The sequence below is a fragment of the Nematolebias whitei genome, chromosome 15 (genome assembly GCF_014905685.2).
Source record: "Nematolebias whitei isolate Nwh7 chromosome 15, NemWhi1, whole genome shotgun sequence".
Taxonomy (NCBI): Eukaryota; Metazoa; Chordata; class Actinopteri; order Cyprinodontiformes; family Rivulidae; genus Nematolebias; species Nematolebias whitei.
Window position 1 is genome coordinate 12974372 of NC_056512.1, and position 18793 is coordinate 12993164.

The 18793-nt window shown below is 42.3% G+C and overlaps 2 protein-coding genes across 3 annotated transcripts in view; both read right to left on the reverse strand.

Moving 5' to 3' along the window:
- aldh3b1 (aldehyde dehydrogenase 3 family, member B1) overlaps positions 1-17268 on the reverse strand; it is a 35018-nt gene extending 17750 nt beyond the window's left edge. Inside the window, 6 exon segments of the mRNA XM_037689382.1 lie at positions 2686-3078; positions 3244-3325; positions 3465-3550; positions 9839-9894; positions 12560-12887; positions 16994-17268. Coding sequence (XP_037545310.1) covers positions 2686-3078; positions 3244-3325; positions 3465-3550; positions 9839-9894; positions 12560-12882 — 940 coding nt within the window. The 5' untranslated portion in view covers positions 12883-12887; positions 16994-17268.
- A 345-nt stretch (positions 17269-17613) lies between these two features.
- LOC119421456 (serine/threonine-protein phosphatase 4 catalytic subunit B) overlaps positions 17614-18793 on the reverse strand; it is a 15889-nt gene continuing 14709 nt past the window's right edge. For both annotated transcript variants that reach the window (XM_037688809.1, XM_037688808.1), the window contains exon 9: positions 17614-18295. In XM_037688809.1, the coding sequence (XP_037544737.1) occupies positions 18166-18295 (130 nt within the window). In that variant the 3' untranslated portion in view covers positions 17614-18165. The remainder of the gene's footprint in view (positions 18296-18793) is intronic.

The following is an 18793-nucleotide window of genomic DNA, read 5'->3' on the forward strand; positions in this document are numbered from 1 at the left end:
CAGAAAGACTCTTACGTCCGTATGCTCTTTGTGGACTTCACATCTGCCTTAAACACCATGATCCCCCAAACCCTGATGGACAAAGTATTCACACAGTTCCATTTGCAACTGGGTACTAGACTTCTTAACAAACAGACCACAGTCAGTGTGAGGATCCACAACTTCTCCTCCTCCACCATAACCCTCAGCACTGGCTCTCCTCAGGGATGTGTGTTGAGCCCCCTCCTGTTTACTCTGCTCACGTATGATTGTGAAGCTACCCATCCAGGCTGTCACATTGTAAAGTTTGCAGATGATGAAGCCGTGGTGGGATGCATCACAAACAATGATGAGTCCAGCTACAGGCAGGAGGTGGAACACCTGGAGAGCTGGTGCAAAGAGAATAACCTTCACATCAATGTGAAGAAGACAAAGGAGATGATTGTGGACTTCAGAAGGAACAAACACACCTTCACCCCCCCTGAACATAAGGAGATCTGCGGTGGAAGTAGTCTCCAGCTACAAGCACTTGGGTGTACACCTGAATGACAACCTCAGCTGGAGCAACACCACCACCAACCTGATCAAGAAAGCTCATCAGACTCTACTTCCTCAGGCAGCTGAGACGAGCTGGTCTGAGAAGCTCAGTCCTCACCTCCTTCTACAGGTGTGCAGTGGAGAGCATCCTGTGCTCCAGCATCAACGTGTGGCATGGAGGCTGCACAGCTGCAGAAAGAAAAGCTTTGCAGAGAGTGGTGAAGGCTGCACAGAAGTCTGTCGGAGTCAGTCTCCCCACCATCACAGACATCTACACCTCCAGATGCAGGAAGAGGGCCACCTGCATCATGAAGGACCCCACTCACCCAGCACACACACTTTTTGCCCCGCTCCCCTCAGGAAGGAGGTTGAGAAGCATTAAGTGTAGAACCACTAGACTGAGGAACAGCTTCTACCCTGAGGCTGTTAGACTCATGAATATCTAACCAGAATAATCACTGTGAAAAATCACATCATGTTGATGTGTTCATGCGTGCTCATCTGCTCACACAGACTCATGTTCGTGCTGCTGTTCGACGTAATGTTTTTATGTCATTAGTGCTTAGTGTATTTTTAGTTGATGTTTTTCTTAGGTCATATCTTAGATGTTATTGTTTTTCTTTTACATTTTTATTGTTGGATGTAACTGGGACCCTGTGTACATAATTTCGTTCCACCACATGTACCACATGCGGTGCAAATGACAATAAAGAATCTCTGACTCTGAAAACTTACGTAAATGTGAATTCTTAATTTTCTATTTTTAATAAATTAGCAAAAATCTCAAAAAATAGCTTTTCACATTGTCATAATGGGGTATTGTGTGTAGAATTTTGAGGAAATATATTAATACCATTTGAAATAAGGCTGTAACATAACAAAATGTGGAAAAAGTGAAGTGCTGTGAATATTTACCAGATGCACATCTACTTAGCTTTATAGGTTTCTATTGCTTCACATCCATAAATGTTTTGATTAGGTTACAATTGATTTAATTGACTCATACCACTTTTTAAAATTTAATTTAATGTAATTTATCAATACCAATTTACTGGTCTGTTTTAGTTCCGACTCTCATCTGTGGTCATGAGGTTTGGATCATGACCAAACGAACGAGATCGTGGATACAAGCGGACAGAATGAGCTTCCTTCATAGGGTGGCCAGGCTCAGCCTCAGATAGGCTGAGGAGCTCAGAGTAGAGCTGCTTCTCCTTAACATCGAAAGTGAAAAAGAAAGGAGTTGGTTGAGGTGGTTTATTTGCTTAGGATTCCTCTTGGATGCCTACATTTACAAGTATTACAAGCACGCCCCACTGGTAAGATGCCTCAGGGAAGACCCAGAAGTCACAGAGTATTGTGATTGTGCATCTTCTCTGGCCTGAGAACAACTTGTGGTCCCCCAGAATGAGCTGGAGTGTCACTGGAGAAAGGGATGTCTGGGTTTCTCGAGTGGACCTGTTGTCCCCACAACCCGACTACGTATATTCATTCCATCTTTATTTATACAGGTCAGTCAAAGTTATTATAGGCAGTAGGATATGGAGATGTTAGATTTGGAAATATGTATCTTACAAGTCCAAATTGTATGATTTTAGAATGTGTCACTAAATACTAATCCTGAGACTGAAAGTCATTAAATCTCTGTCATCCTTAAATCTGACATTTAATTCCGTTTGAGAGGACCTGAAGAAGTGCAGTAAGTTGATGGTCAGTGTGGCGGTCTTGTAATCCTGAGGCTGCAAGTTCAGGCACAGGTTGCATCAGAAAGAGCATCCGGTGTAAAACATTTGCCAAGTCTTGCATGCTAGTTCACCTGCTTTGGTTAGCCCTACAGGTGGAAGCGCTGAAGAGAGAAAGGAAAGAGGAAAGGAGGGAAGGAAGGTTGGAAGAGGACTTGCTTCTTCTGACCATTAGACTGATACAATTATCATTGATAAACACAGGTGTCCTGCTGTTAAGAGCTTATTGATTAATAATTAAGCCCATTTAAACTCATTACAGATTTTTGTTGCAATTGTCTTCATTGTAGGAGTTTTGGGTGGACAACATTGAACACCTTCGCCGTTTGGCCAATGTCACAGTTGAAGTCTTGCTGCTATTTTAAAAATATTTAACACATGCTGCAGCTGATGAGCCTAATAATATGTAACGTAACTACAAGTTACCCACCGATATATTTATCCTCCTGATCATTCTCTCCACCCACAACAACCTTCCCTTGGGTTTTACGGAGCAGTTCCATCAGACGAGTCCAGTGTCGGGGTGACACGATGCGAGCCAGGTCAGGACTCTTCTGAGGCTCCTTGCTGTAGAACTTCTCCAGGACTTTGATCAGCACAGGTACCAGAGCATCCCGAATGGCAGTGGTGCACAGCACATAGTCTGGAGCCACGCAACTTTGGCCAGCGTTAAAAAACTTGGCCCAGGCCAAGCGGTAAGCAGCAGCTTCAATGTTCACTCGCCCATATATGAGGCAAGGACATTTGCCACCCAGCTCCAAAGTTACTGGTGTCAAGTGGACCACGGCTGCCTGTGCAATGCACCGGGCCACAGACTGAGAACCTGAAAGACAAGAGCTGAAGTGCTTTAAAGAAGAACAAATCACTCAGATTGTATGCATCTACCACAAAAACTTCCATGTAGCCTACATGTGGAACAGCTTTTTGACATACTTTTGACAAGTGGAGCACTGAAAATACAAAGTTCGGCATTTACAGAGGCTTTTACCTGTGTAGAAGATATGGTCAAATCGATTCTTTAAAAGAGCTTGGGTCTCCTCTGGTCCACCACGGACAACTGCGTAACAGTCCTGTGGAATCAACACGGCAGTCGTGAAGTGTGAGATTTACTCTCAACATCGCACAGAACAATCATATTAATACTTAGAACTATGGCAGGATACAGCTAAAATAAATCTGCATCCTGGTTAATATCTACTGTTGATTTACCTGAGACAGATACTTGGGGATGAGCTCTGATATAAGACAGTTTGTGGCAGAGCTGACCTCAGAGGGTTTGACGATGACACAATTTCCTAAACAAAACACAAACATCCATCAGTCAGAGAACAAGTTAGGATACGCTCACAAGGGACTTAAATTAAAACGATATATGTATAGCCTGTTTAACATGCCAATATGGTGATTAAGTTACTTGTGGAAAGAAAGGTGGCGCAGAGGTTAGAGAGGTGGGCTTGTGATCCGAAGATCGCCGGTTCACGCCCCGGCCCCGACAACATCAAAAATTGTGGGTGGGGTAGGTGAAACACCCACACTTGCCCCCACTCTCATTCGCCCCACCCTGGGCCCATGAGCAAGGCCCTTAACCCCACCATGTGCTCCCTAAAAAAAACAGGTCTCTCTTGAAAATGAGTTCTCGTGGCTCAATGAGACTAACCTGGATAAATAAAGGCTAAATGAAAAAAAAAAAAAAAAAAAAAAAAATGTGGAAAGAAAGAACATCATGACTCAGCATATTCACATTCACAGAATTACAACAATCCCACTACAATATAAATCAGCCAAAATATGGACAGCTTTTGAAGGGTCTTGGCAAGATCTGGGGTGGCTGTGGCTGAGTGGTTAGATCTTCCTCCATTGCAAGAGTTGGGGGCTCGATTCCACCAGCAATCACATGCCGAAGTGTCCTTGGGCAAGACACTGAACCCCTCATTGCCTCTGATATGTGTCCCATCAGTGTATGAATGTGATAAAGCTCTGATTATTCTTTGTATAGATCTAGTAGAGTGATGTATGAATGAGTAAATGAGGACACAGATTGTGTTGTAAAGCGCTTAGATTATCTTGATAAGATAGAAAGGTGCCATATAAGTGCAGTCCATTTACCATATCTTTATGGTCATAGTGTCTAGGTGGGCTGTGATGGGCCAAAGAGAATCATGCCGAGGCAGGCAGTTTCAGTTTAGTGAAGGTGCAGGGAAGCGTCTCAGATGCTAAAAATAGCCACAAAAAAAAACTATTTGAAGAGTACTAAAGAATGTACCAGCACTGTGATTGCTTTCACACTGAAGACGATTTTCCATATTTTCTGTGATCCAGTCACATTCTATTAGGATGGTAGGTCATGAAGTTGTGTTATCTTTATCTTATCTTTAGTGTCATCTTTCAGGGTGAAGGAGTCCTTAGTAAAGAGCCCTTTGAAAGCCAAAAGAGATGGCCCCTTTTTGGTGGATTGAGACAAATTATTTGAATCCCAGAAAATACCTATAATTCCCATCACTAGACACAAAGACACATCAGCTATCCATCCATCTTCTGTCACTTATCAAGTCGCAAAGGTAACAGGTTCAAGAGGGAAATCTGACCGATCCCTTTCTCTGGCAACACTCGCCAATGTCAATTTTATTTACGTAGCACAATTAAACAAAAAGCGCTTCAAACTTCAAAAGTTAAGAACTGTGAACAATTCCTTTTTAATTTAAATGAACAGTCTTTAAAAAAATTGAGATTTCTAACAGTGGAACAACGAGGAGCAAGAGGACCAACAATATCAGTTAACTCACTGACGGGGTACACTTTCCAAATATTTTATTTAAGTCTTGTTTTCATTCAGGGTCAAACAATTCTGAGCCCTATCACATGACCATAGGTTAGGGTTCACTTAAAACTTAGACTAGTAAGACAAGAGTTTTGCCTTGAAGAAAAAGCTGAGAGTGTCCTTCTTCACCAGACCAGAGCTACATCCCCCAGTGCATGAGGTCCCATCTCTCACTCACTCTGCCAACAAGACTCACCAATGTTTGAATTCACCTACTTTGAGGCAGAGACACAGCTGACCTGAAGGAAGAATCCCAATATTTTCTGTTCAAGAACCATGGCCTCATCGCAGCCACATTTTGTTGCAAACTGCTCCAGTGCAAATTGAAAGGCAGGTAATGAAGAATCCAAAAAGTTTTTAAAATCAAACCAAGTGGACTCGTTTTGTAAATGATTTGATCAACATCTTGGTAACTTTCTCAATTCAAAACTGGACAGTGTGGAGTTTCAAATTTTAAACTATATGAGATGCTTTGTTTATGCTGCTAAATTCACATGCAAATTACTCTCCTCCCATCGGAAAGTTGTGAGTGTCTATGTTTGCCTAGTTCACATAATAAGCACTTTGGTCACATGAATGAAGGTGTAAATTAGAGTGAAAATGACTGAGTATTGGGCTTAATGCTCTAATTTTATTATGATTGTTTATTATTGTTTGTACCTCATCTGTGTTCTTTGTTAAATCAGGTCTCTTGTAAATGAGTCCTCGTGGCTCAATGAGACTAACCTGTGTAAATAAAGGTTGAATGAATGAATGAAAAATCTAGGTTTTAGAAAGTTGAAATCCCAATGTTGTGGGGTTTTTTTTTTACTTTTTGAATTTGCCATTTCCTGGATGATTGAGAATCTACTCCAGCATGTCAGGGCATGAAGACAACACAACAACATTATCAGCAAAGGACAAAGATGAGACCATGAGGTTCCTAAACTGGACACACTCATCTCCACAAACTGTGCCTTGAAATCCTGTCTATGATCACCAAAAACAGGGTCAGAGCTGAAGGACAGCCTTTGTGGAGTCCAACCTGCACCGAGAAACAGCTCAACTATGCACAGAGGATGTGGACACAACTGAGGGCGGCTGTGGCTGAGTGGTTAGAGCAGTCGTCCTGAACCCCTCGTTGCCTCTGATGTGCGTCCCATCAGTGTATGAATGTGATCTAAAAGCACTGATTAGTCTCTTTAGAATGATTTGCTCAATTAGCTTTGTAGAGATCTAGTAGAGTGCTGTATGAACGGGTAAATGAGGACACAGATTGTAGTGTAAAGCGCTTTGAGTATCTTGAAATAAGATGGAAAGGCGCTATATAAGTACAGTCCATTTACCATTTATATACAGGGACCATATAGCTCTTAAGTGACACCCCCAACATAATGCCTTAAAGAACATGGTCATAAACATTCCCATTTCAAAAATACATGTGAACCAAAGAGTCTCACTCCCAAGAACCCTATGGTAATTCTGCAAGGGTAAGGATCTGGTCCACTGTTCCATGACCAGGACAAAAGCTGCACTGGTTTTCCTGAATTCAACAACAGGTCAGAGTCTTCCGTCAAATAACTAGGGATGCACCAATCCACTTTTTTCACTTCCGATGCAGATATCTGGTTGTTTGTTGTCGGCCAATACTGATCCGATACCAATCTGGTACAGAAAAACTGTGCTGAATTAACAAAAATGGCTAAATCGTGTCATCTGGATCCGTTTCTGAAACAAGTTCAGATGACATGATTTAGCCATTTTTGTTGTTGTCTACCTGGATGATTGAGCTTATAAACCCAGTGCTGAATTAACTTATTTTTTTTATTTTTTATTTTTTATTAATTTATTCATTTCATTTAAAAAACACATATACAGTATACATAAACATATATGTACACATATACATATACATACTGTATATATATATATATATATATACATACACATACACATAAATATACATACAATATAAAAAACTTAAAACTCCATTTTGAAAACAATCTGCAGTGAGTTCACTAGCACGTGAGGTCACTCAGAGCACAAAGCATAGAATTAAAGTGAATAGATCTGCCCAGTCATGGATTGGTCACATTGTCACCAATACCCGATTCAGAAGTTTTTTCGATATCGGGACCGATACCTATATTGATATAGGATCGGTGCATCTCTACAAATAACCACAAATATACATTTTCAAATTCTATTTAAGCTGAATGTGTCGGTATCAACAAAATATGATTTAACAAATATGATTTAGGATTTTAGCACCAACAAAATGAAGGCTTGAGAGACACGTGATCCTTCAGTTGATCATTGTGACAAGTTTTTCACCCAATAGCTAACAGAAAGATTGTATTTTCTGTCAGTCAAGCTGTAAACGACATGACGCCACCTGGCAATCATTCCAGTAGGATTGTCAGCAACTGACCAATCAGCGATCGCAATTTGTCTCGAAGTGAAACGCTCCTTACCTGCAGGAGCTGCAACCCATCTTCTCTCCGACAGCATTGTCTGGGTTGTGCATTACGAACGCTTTGCAATAATAGGTATTTTGTGAAAATCATCAGGAAAAAAAGATGAATGTCAGTGAGGAACATGCAATTCAGACGGTGTTACCTTGAGTGTTTAAAGGGTGGAATACAATTTATTCATTTTCCAAAACCTAAACAAAGTCTGGAGAAATGTAAAAGATAGATAAAGGCCAGCAGTCGACCTCATGGTCAGCAAAATACAATAGTGATATACAGGAAGTACGACATGTTCGTCTGTACAAAGGTAACTGCAAGTAAATTCTCCATTTTCTGTCATAATTAGGTTGTATATTGTAAATTTACACTCTTAGTACATACTGAAATTCATTGTAACTTATTGCCCTGTGTCTCTCTGCAGCATGAAAACATCTACTGCAGGAAGTATTTTAAGTTATTAATATCTTCAAATTTTTTCCCCGTCTTCTTTGCTTTAATGTTGGTTGATAAAGCAAAAATGCCTCACTAAATGCCTCCGGTAACACCGTGAGCTTCACTACCTCCACCACTACAGCTATATACTGTGGTTGGTTTGTTTGTCGGAGATTAGCTCACCTTGGGTTACGTTTTTCGCGTGGGCAGAACAATCTTAATTAGAGATGGGGACGATCCGATCTGGTAACAGACTCCGATACAGCATAATTTACGTAGCACTGTGGCTAACGGCTAACCAACTTTTCATTGAAACATGTCCGCTGTGTGGAAGTACTTTACACTAGAAAAACCACAAAGCAAGACAGGAACGTGCAATGTCTGCAGAGCCATAGCGCCACATTAAACCGCGGTAAAGTTAGTTTTATGTTGGACATTCGAGCTCCGTGGCTTCAGCGGGGCGCTACTCTTGCTCAACTCAAAGCAGGCAGCTCGACCCCGGCCAGCCGCACCCAATCCGTCCCACTCAATCTGCCCGTTTCGGAGGAGGAACAGACTGAGCACGCTGACCGAAATCAGACTGCCCTCCCCGGACTGAACACGAAGAACACACCACTGAAGCCACAGAGCTCGACTGTTTACCAAGAAGTTGCTAAACTTGATCATAATTAATGACCAAGCACTAGCAGTTGAAGAAAACGAAGGATTTCACAACTTGATTGAATACTTGCAGCCAAGATATAGTTTACCATCCAGAAGATATTTATCAGTACAACAGTAAACAATCATAAAAAAACATACGAATTTAAAATTACAAGAAAATTATATAAAAAAAACAACAAAAAAAAACAGCTACATTATACAGGTCCTTCTCAAAAAATTAGCATATTGTGATAAAGGTCATTATTTTCCATAATGTCATGATAAAAATGAAACTTTCATATATTTCAGATTCATTGCACACCAACTGAAATATTTCAGGTCTTTAATTGTTTTAATACTGATGATTATGGCATACAGCTCATGAAAACCCAAAATGCCTGTCCCAAAAAATTAGCATATCATGAAAAGGTTCTCTAAACAAGCTATTAACCTAACCATCTGAATCAACGACGTAACTCTAAACACCTGCAAAAGATTCCTGAGGCTTTTAAAAATCTCCCAGCCTTGTTCATTACTCAAAACCGCAATCATGGGTAAGACAGCCGACCTGACTGCTGTCCAGAAGGCCATCATTGACACCCTAAAGCAAGAGGGTAAGACACAAAAAGAAATTGCTGAACGAATAGGCTGTTCCCATAGTGCTGTATCAAGGCACCTCAGTGGGAAGTCTGTGGGAAGGGAAAAGTGTGGCAGAAAACGCTGCACAACGAGAAGAGGTGACCGGACCTTGAGGAGGATTGTGGAGAAGGGCCGATTCCAGACCTTGGGGGACCTGCGGAAGCAGTGGACTGAGTCTGGAGTAGAAACATCCAGAGCCACCGTGCACAGGCGTGTGCAGGAAATGGGCTACAGGTGCCACATTCCCCAGGTCAAGCCACTTTTGAACAAGAGACTGCGTCAGAAGCATCTCGCCTGGGACTGCTGCTGAGTGGTCCAAAGTTATGTTCTCTGATTACAGTAAATTTTGCATTTCCTTTGGAAATCAAGGTCCCAGAGTCTGGAGGAAGAGAGGAGACACATAATTCACATTGCTTGAGGTCCAGTGTCAAGTTTCCACAGTCACTGGGGTGCCATGTCATCTGCTGGTGTTGGTCCACTGTGTTTTATCAAGGGCAGGGTCAATGCAGCTAGCTATCAGGACATTTTGGAGCACTTCATGCTTCCATCTGCTGAAAAGCTTTATGGAGATGAAGATTTAATTTTTCAGCACGACTTGGCACCTGCTCACAGTGCCAAAACCACTGGTAAATGGATTACTGACCATGGTATTACTGTGCTCAATTGGCCTGCCAACTCTCCTGACCTGAACCCCATAGAGAACCTGTGGGATATTGTGAAGAGAAAGTTGAGAGACGCAAGACCCAACACTCTGGATGAGTTTAAGGCCACTATCGAAGCATCCTGGGCCTCCATAACACCTCAGCAGTGCCACAGGCTGATTGCCTCCATGCCACGCAGCATTGAAGCAGTCATTCATGCAAAAGGATTCCCGACCAAGTATTGAGTGCATAACTGAACATCCATCCATCCATCCATTTTCTTTACCCGTTTATTCCATTTTTGGGTCACGGGGGTCGCTGGTGCCCATGTCCAGCAATCACTGTGCGAGGGGCGGGGTACACCCTGGACGGGTCGCAAGTCCATCACAGGGCCACATAGAGACAAACGAGACAAACAACCATTCACTCTCTCACTCACACCTAAGGACAATTTAGAGTTACCAATCAGCCTAACATGCATGTTTTTGGACTGTGGGAGGAAACCGGAGTACCCGGAGAAAACCCACGCATGCACGGAGAGAACATGCAAACTCCACCCAGAAAGGCCCCTGGACCGGGGTTTGAACCAGGGACCTGCTCGCTGAGAGGCAGCAGCTCTACCAGTTGCGCCACCGTGCTGCCCCATAACTGAACATGATTATTTGAAGGTTGGCGTTTTTCGCATTAAAAACACTTGTCTTTCATTTGTGGGATGAAATATGCTAATTTTTTGGGACAGGCATTTGGGGTTTTCATGAGCTGTATGCCCTAATCATCAGTATTAAAACAATTAAAGACCTGAAATATTTCAGTTGGTGTGCAATGAATCTGAAATATATGAAAGTTACATTTTTATCATTACATTATGGAAAATAATGACCTTTATCACAATATGCTAATTTTTTGAGAAGGACCTGTAGATGCTCTCGAGGTCACTGTAATCAGTCAATGTCTTCCGGTGAGATCCATAAACATTCTCGAGGGATGTAGAGAATTGGTCAAGGATAACATCTGAGAATCCCAAGAGTCTTGAAATGATGACACAAAGTTTATTCAGCTGGCTCAACTGGTTATCAGTTGGAAATTCCTCAGGGAGGGGGTGGTGAACGTCAGATCACATTTTCTCCAGGCAAATTCAGATAAGATGGCCTTCAAGGCCAGCCAAGGGGGAGCCAACTTAGATAAACACACAGTTGTTTTGGGGACAGGCAGGACTTAATGACATCTACCTTGAGTCTGTGTTGGTCAACTCGGTTCTGAAAAGTCCAATTTACATGGCCACACCGATGGAACGTGACTGAGTAAATCCCCAAGATTTGATCCATTCAGCCCAAAGCATTTGAGTCCGGGTACACGAGACACGAACCAAGCCATCGAAAAGGCAAGCAGCGTGATCGGGTCCAAATTTTGCTGCCGACGACTTCCTTGATTGTTGATAAAACCAGCACCAGCTGAATCCAAAATAGCAGGAACCAGTTATCGAAAATCCAATTAAATATGCGTCCTTAGAATCCACAGATGGCAGCAGATCATCAAGTCTTCCAAGTCGATGAGATATCCAGCTGCGTACATGCCAACAGGGCAAATCGGCTCGCCTAAAGCTTGTCTTCTCTTTAAGAAATGTTGTAAATTGAGTTGAGGGACCAACTAGTCAAAACAGTCTATAATGAGGGTACAGTTACCCACTGGGTGTTTTTGCAACTGTATCTCAAGCAAGATATAATCAGTCCGTCAGTTTGTGGCATCTCTCAAAGAACTTCAGTGTACAGAGACTAACAGATAGCCAGGTTGCTATTAGAGCTCTCCAAGGGCCATACTTTACATCATCACTGGTTTGGGAGTGTGACAAAGCAATCACTCAAATGGGAAGAGACAACAGTGCCACTGTTAAATGGGTAACAGGGACATACTGATATTAATGGTAATGAGAGAGCAGACTACCTTTCAAAAGCTGGCAGTCAGGCCCACTTCAAAGGGCCAGAGCCTGTTGTAGGTATTTTAGCAACAGTCTATAGAACTGACCTTTAAGGCCTGGATTAGACATCAACATCTGCTGGAGGGAGTTGACAGAATAGACAGCCATGGGAACTGATTAAAAGCCCAGATCCTAGGTTTGGGAAAGCTCTCATGACCCTGACAAGGAAAACTTATAAAAATATCCTGGGAAAATAAATCCTGGGAGAAGAATACATGGATCTCGAGAAGCTTGGAACACTGAGTGTTTCAGACCTTGTGTCCTTTATTTGAGGAACACAAAAGGTTTGAATAAAGCTCAGTGTTTTTTAGGGAGAGTGTTTTTTGGGACCCACCTACAAGGTCCCTAGTCATTTGGGTTCTTCATCATCCCTTCTTACCAGTACTAATCAGATGAGCTAAGATGCTAAAATCTCCGCTCCCCAAGCGGAGGGGGCAGAGCTGCGTGGGGGGCGGGGTGGGGGATTTGGTATGCAGGGCACTGTTGACAGGGCGGGGCGTCCTCCTTGAATAATGGTAGAGGAAACACTGCTAATAAATCCAATGATGTTTCACCAAGTGTCACTAAAGTATGTCAGGTGATTCATAAGCTCTCTTGCTAACAGACACACATGGGCAAAACAATGGTCCACCTTTCGGTGTTAGGCTATCATTAGCTACAGACTCAAGACAGCTTTGTTTCTGATTTTAAAAAACTTCAAATGCAACATCATCACGACTGCAGGGCAGGCAGAAGCTTGAGGAATTAGTTGCGAAAGTCTGTAATTCTTGTAGAGTGACTTTGAGCCATTCATGAGCGTGTGTGTGTGGAGTCCATGTAAAACAGGTGACACAAACACAGGTATCAGGATCACATGTACCTTTGCAATGTCCTGGTGTAGAGCCTTATTAATCTGGTCCTCGTTGTCTCGGATCATAGACATGAGCTGAGTGAGCTGGCTTCGACGGAACTGCTCAGGTAAAGTGACCCCTGACTTAAAGGTTCTCCGTAAACTCTCCACCAACTGAGTCTGACTCTGTGGGTCCATCATGTTTCCTGCAACACAAACCAAACCATCATGCAGAACTTTGATGTGCACAGGACAAACTATCAGTTCACTGTTACAATGTAGGTTTTCAGAAATCCATGTTAATGTGACTGCATGTTGGTGAAAACTGCAGCCGGTAACAAAACCTGACAAGCCTGTCCTCATGACTCAGCTAGACAAAGAGAGGCGAAATGGAAGATCTGACCTTAAAACAAACTTTTGTTTATATTATTCCAATTTAAACTAGCAAAAATGTATAAAATACAAAGTTAACATACAAGTTGTTAAGTATCATGGATAACTAGCTGGTAGCATCTGATAACTAAAGGCCGAGCTTTGCTTGAAGGAATGCAAATTGCCCAGCACCTTCCCAGAGCTTTAGACTAAGATCATCTTCTGATATTGAGAAATAACAGAGTTGTCATTTGGGTCAAGTCTTGTGTGTGTGTGTGATGTCTTGCAGGATTGTAAGATCTCGGGTGATTTGTTCTAACTTAAAGTATATTTTGTGAATGACTCTTAGCTACAACTACAACAAGTTTTGGCTTAGTGTCTGTAAAACTTTCCGATGTACGGCTAATGCTATTAGTTAATGTAGATTAGCTGTGGTGGCCATCTTTATTTGGGTTGATTCCAAACATTGTTCAGTTGTAGACATAAATCCAATGAATACATTTTAAATGTTTCATTAAAATCTGTACAGTAATTCAAGAGATATTTTGCAAGCAGACAACGAGTTGAGGCTAAAGTTTTATGCAGAAATCATGAGCAGTGAGTATCACCTGCTCTGTGTGTTGTGAATGATGTTCAGCTACAATCGCAACTAAAGCACATCTGTAAAATTGACCTTATTACAGCCATGATCAGGTTGTAGCAGCCATTTAATATAACATTGGTTCCAAAAGGTTTTTCAGTTGTAGATGCAAATCTAAATATTTATTTCTGCAAGTAAAGTTTCAGACTAAACTGTCCAGCGATCTGAGGTATTTTGGTAAGAGAATGGGAAGAACTTCATCGTTTGCCTTTGATATTAAAACGGTGATTTGATTATATAATGAAATGGCCTGCCATACTCTGTGTCAGCTCGGACAGCAAACAGGCAGAGCTGAGCCCACGTGTGGGTGGAGAGCATGTATAAAGACACCACATTGTTTGCTCAGTAACATGCATGGTGCACATATTTGACTGCATGCTCAACTATCTGCCACAAAGTTAATAAAATATCTCAACACATCTGAACAAGAAACAGGCAGCAGTTTGGAACATGCAAAAAAAAGAGCCATACAAATATTAGCTACATCTGCAACGCAAATTAAAACGTAAACAGTTTTTCACTTTTTGCTGTTAGTTTTTTTTTTGTTGTTGTTTTTTTCATGGAGATAGATGAGGCACTCTGATCAAGTTTTATAAATGATTATGTGAAAATAAACATTAGAGAAGAGCAAGACTAAAATAACCTTTTCAAGTACTTTGGGTGTTTCACACAAATCTGTGTCAATAAAATGAACACATGACTAGGCCTGTCACGATAACAAATTTTGCTGGATGATTAATTGTCTCGGAAATTATTGCGATGAATGAGAATATTGTTTAAAATTTTACAATAATTAGTAATTATTGTCAAATTTAAGAAGAAATGTTGGTTAATTTATTTTGAGTGTAGTACCTTTTTTTGAACACTGGATGGCAGTATAAGACTGTTTGGACCGAAGCATGGATGGTAAGGGAAAGAGCAGCGTGTCTCTTTAAGAAAAATGGGAGGGAGGCCCCTTGATGTCACAAGGGCTGTCTCCAGTGTTGCCAGGTGTACAATAATTATCGTATTTGTACGACAATTTTCCCCTCTGTACGATCAATAATCCCAAAAAAGGGCAAATATACGATAATTTGACCATTCTGTGAATGTGTGGTTGTAATCAGTTGTCATCAGCCTGTCGCAACTGTCTGTCGGAGTTTTGTTGTGAACCCTGACGGCATCTGTGCCCACAAACAGATGAACGATTGACTGGAAATTTCAGCCAATCATGCTTTTCTAAATGTTACCTATGAGTGACGTGTTTGCGTTTGCCTCAGAACAACGGCCATGATTGGCTGAATAGTCCGCTGTGCCCACCCCTTGACTGAGGAAAAGAAAAAAAGAAAAGAAGAAGAAGCAGAACCGGTCTGGAAGCGGACCCATCACTACTATAGTGCATCAGTAGATTTGTTATTTTGGTTATGACGGGTGTACGATAATTTCCTTCAAAATACAATAATTTTATGTCTCTAGTACAATACAAAAAATTTCTCACCTGGCAACACTGGCTGTCTCTCTTCAGTTCTCAAAATGGTGGACGCTTGGTAAGGTTTGAGCATAGCATTTTTCACACAAAGCTTTTAATAAAAAAAAAATCAGTAAGTTCTCAGCTTCTTTTTGCAGAGGAAAAACAACTTTTTACATGAAGGCACAGGTTTCAACCATGAATTTTGGAGCTTCGACAAGACGGAGGTTTTTTCCCTGAGGTTGACCTGTTAGCTTAGCTCGTAGCTTAGCTGCTTTTAACGATCAAAAAATGCGATTTTGGACGGTTAAAACAGATTTTAAAAAGAAAGGGATGGGTCAGTGAAGAGCACCGGAGTTGAGCATTTTATCATCCAGTGTCATAACTAGTTTTAAATGTTATCTTGGCAAATTAACTTTTTTTCTGATCCACATATATACTGTACAAAAATACACACACTCAGTGGCCATGTTATTAGGGTTCAACACCTCCTTACCACAAACAGCTTCCGTATATTTCGTCCTATAAGTCACAGTGTTTTTGCATAATTTGCAGATCCTGCGTCTTATACGCCGAAGCGACATATTTATGGATTTTTTCCCATATTTATAAACCAATTTTTGGCTGAGATATGACCGTTTTCATTCATTCTGACAGAAAATATTGAACACTAACATTTTCAGATGCTAGATGGCACTTGAGTTGTATGGCATGCTGTTGTATCATGTAATAAGTACAAGTGGCTATTAATGACACAATTGGCTTGCTACAGCCTTGCTCCATCTTGTTAAATTCTTGTTTAAGTCCTCCCGTGCACGCTCCCGTGGCTGCCATTTGGAAACCAATCAATTTTTGCCACAACACAGACCCGTTTCCGGGTTGTCAGTGGTGACGCATAATAGATGCGACTTACAGGGCGGAGCGACGGGTACGGCGGAAAATACGGTAACTGGCACATGGAGGCATTTGGACATGGCGAAGACGTGATGTGGGATTAGTGCCAGGATTTTTACCCACAACCATGTGTAACTGTGTGCTGTGCTAACAGGACCAGCTGACAGAAAACGTTTCACGTGTTGGCTGCTCTGCTGCATCTGACAGGATGGCACAACGAAATATGAAGACTATCAAGACACTCTGGAACAGAGCCTGGTCTTGTTGCAGCTCAGGGGTCAACCAACACGATGACGACCCAACAACAGCTAAAAACACAAGAACGGCTCAGAACCAAACGCTGTTCTGGTCTGAAGCCTCCTGAACATGTGGCAGGAGCAGGAACCTGAGACTTTATCATGAGTGGGCCCAACCACCTGCACCAGTCTCACTCTCAGAAACCAGTGGATTGCAGTGGTTGAGCAACAAACTTCCCATCCTTTTGGTTGTTTTTAAAACAAATCTCTTGAACCAATATACAAAAGCAGTCACTTATTTTCATTCATTCGGGGTTTTCGTCTCCTCTTTTAAATACTTTTGTCCGTTTCAAGTTATTTTTGCTGTTTTTTTAACCAACATGTTTGTTCATGTCAAGATGGAGCAACTTCTACAACTTGAAGTAAGTTCTTGGTAAACGGGCGCAGCTCAGAGGTGAAAACCTTTTTGTTACTTGTTTCAGAAAGTGAATTAGATTCATGACGCACACACTTCAAGCCTGAACTTCCAGTAGTTTGTGTAGTTTACAGCCGTCATGTGAAGTGGCGCCATGTCTCATTTCAATCAAGAACTCGTTAGAAACATTTTCCTCAGTCTTCCTGGTTCTCACGCGCGCGCGCCTCCAGCCCACGAGGACTGACTGACGGTAAAGTGCGCGTGCAGGTTACCAGGCATCGTTAGCCGAGGTTCGGTTCGGAGCCTACCTGTCGGCGCGTCCAGCAGCAGCTCCGGGACTTCTGGTTTCCGGTTCCTGTTCTGGATGTGGACCTCCTCGCTGGCTTTGAGGAGGACCGGTTTTTGGTCTGGCGAGAAAAACCCGTCAGACCGCAGCCGAACCTGATCGAACCTGTCGCGGACTGCTCCCCCAGCCGAACACGAAACTTTCTCTCCTCACGCGAGTGGAAAACATCAGACAGCTTGAAGCTGACCGCCGGACCGAGCCAAGATGGCTGCCGCAGCCAACCGACCCAGCTGACGTCACAGATTACAAGATTCTTTTTAAATAAACCCCCTCTGTTAGCAAAATATCTGAGCTGGCTCTCCAGTTTCATTTAATGGCAACATGATGTTTAGCAACATCTGCCAGCTGTTTGTGAAGTAGTTCATGAATGTGATCAGCTGGAGTTAATCCAAGTCAAGATGGCCGCCACAGAGCTGAGGGTCATGTTCTTCATTCTGAAGTTGGACAGAACAGTTTCCAGTTTGACCACAGATCTTTTCCTCACACGCTGGTGAACATCTGTAACACATCTGTACGTGTCAGCGCAGTGGTTTCATCTTACTCGTTTAAATCACAATGACCAAGAGACGAGCGTCGATACAAAAACTTTATTCTCACAATATCAAAAGTGACAGAAGTAGTTGTTTAGATTTAAAAGAATGAAGAACAGAGTGAAGCGCAGTCTCCTGGAGAACAGTTTCTCTCCGCTGTTTGTGACCGTTAAGAGCGGGGGTGTCACTCCTGGCAGCAACGACTACACAACTCAAAGACAACGTGTGCACGGAGGGAAGTCCTTAAATGATAAAATTGTAAAAATCCTGTATATTTTTGAAAATGAACTTTATCCAAGCAGCTCTAAACCTAAAAAACATTTAGTGATAAAAAACAAACGGTGAGAGCAACGTGGTGGACAGGAGAATGTTCTATGTACAGAGAAATGGAAGATGAAGACGAACAGTCGTGGGCCCGGGATCAGCCGCACCCTTTCACACCAACTGCTCCGTCAGGCTCGGGCAGTCAGGCAAAAATCCAGCTCTTCAAACGGAGCTGCGTGAGAGCTTCACAAGGTCAGGTGGATCTGCTACCAGAACTGAGCTGCAGCAGAACGGGGGGGGTCAACGGTGGAGACACGTCATGGCTGCCTGCTCAGAGGCGTTACAGGAAGTAGTCAGCTACTGGCTTCTTGGAGGGGATGCCTCTGGTCTCTTGGGGGGCTGCTTCGAATATGATGAACTCCCGCTGTAGATGCTCATCCAGCTCCAAGATGGCCGCCACATTACCACACCTGGTGGGGAGGAAACAGTCGTTTATCGAGTCACGTCTTGTTTTAAAACAAACGTTAAAAACACTCAAAAAATGCTGCTGTTTAAACATTTTAAAGAACGAGTGCGTGATTTTTATTTCATTTATTTTTTGACATTAGTGACCAAGTAGCAGACAAAAAGCAACCGAACACTCTGCTCTTGAGTCATGGCGGTGTGGATACAAATGATTAGGAATCCACTTCAAACACCACGTCAGTCCAGTCACTGGTACTGTGGCCGTCTGTCACAGACTTCTGGAGTCGAGCTGGGTTTTCACGTCTTGTTCATCACTGAACAATTTCAGAAGTAGAAAGTTCCTGAAGAAACTGACGGGGACTGCCACGTGGCGGCCATTTTTAAATGTTGATTTGACGCTGTGTTGGGGTTAGCTCTCAGCTCTCACCAAATTTCAGCTCAATATGTCAAAAATAACAATGAGTTAGTCATTTTTTCTTTTAAGCTATGGTAGCCATCTTGGA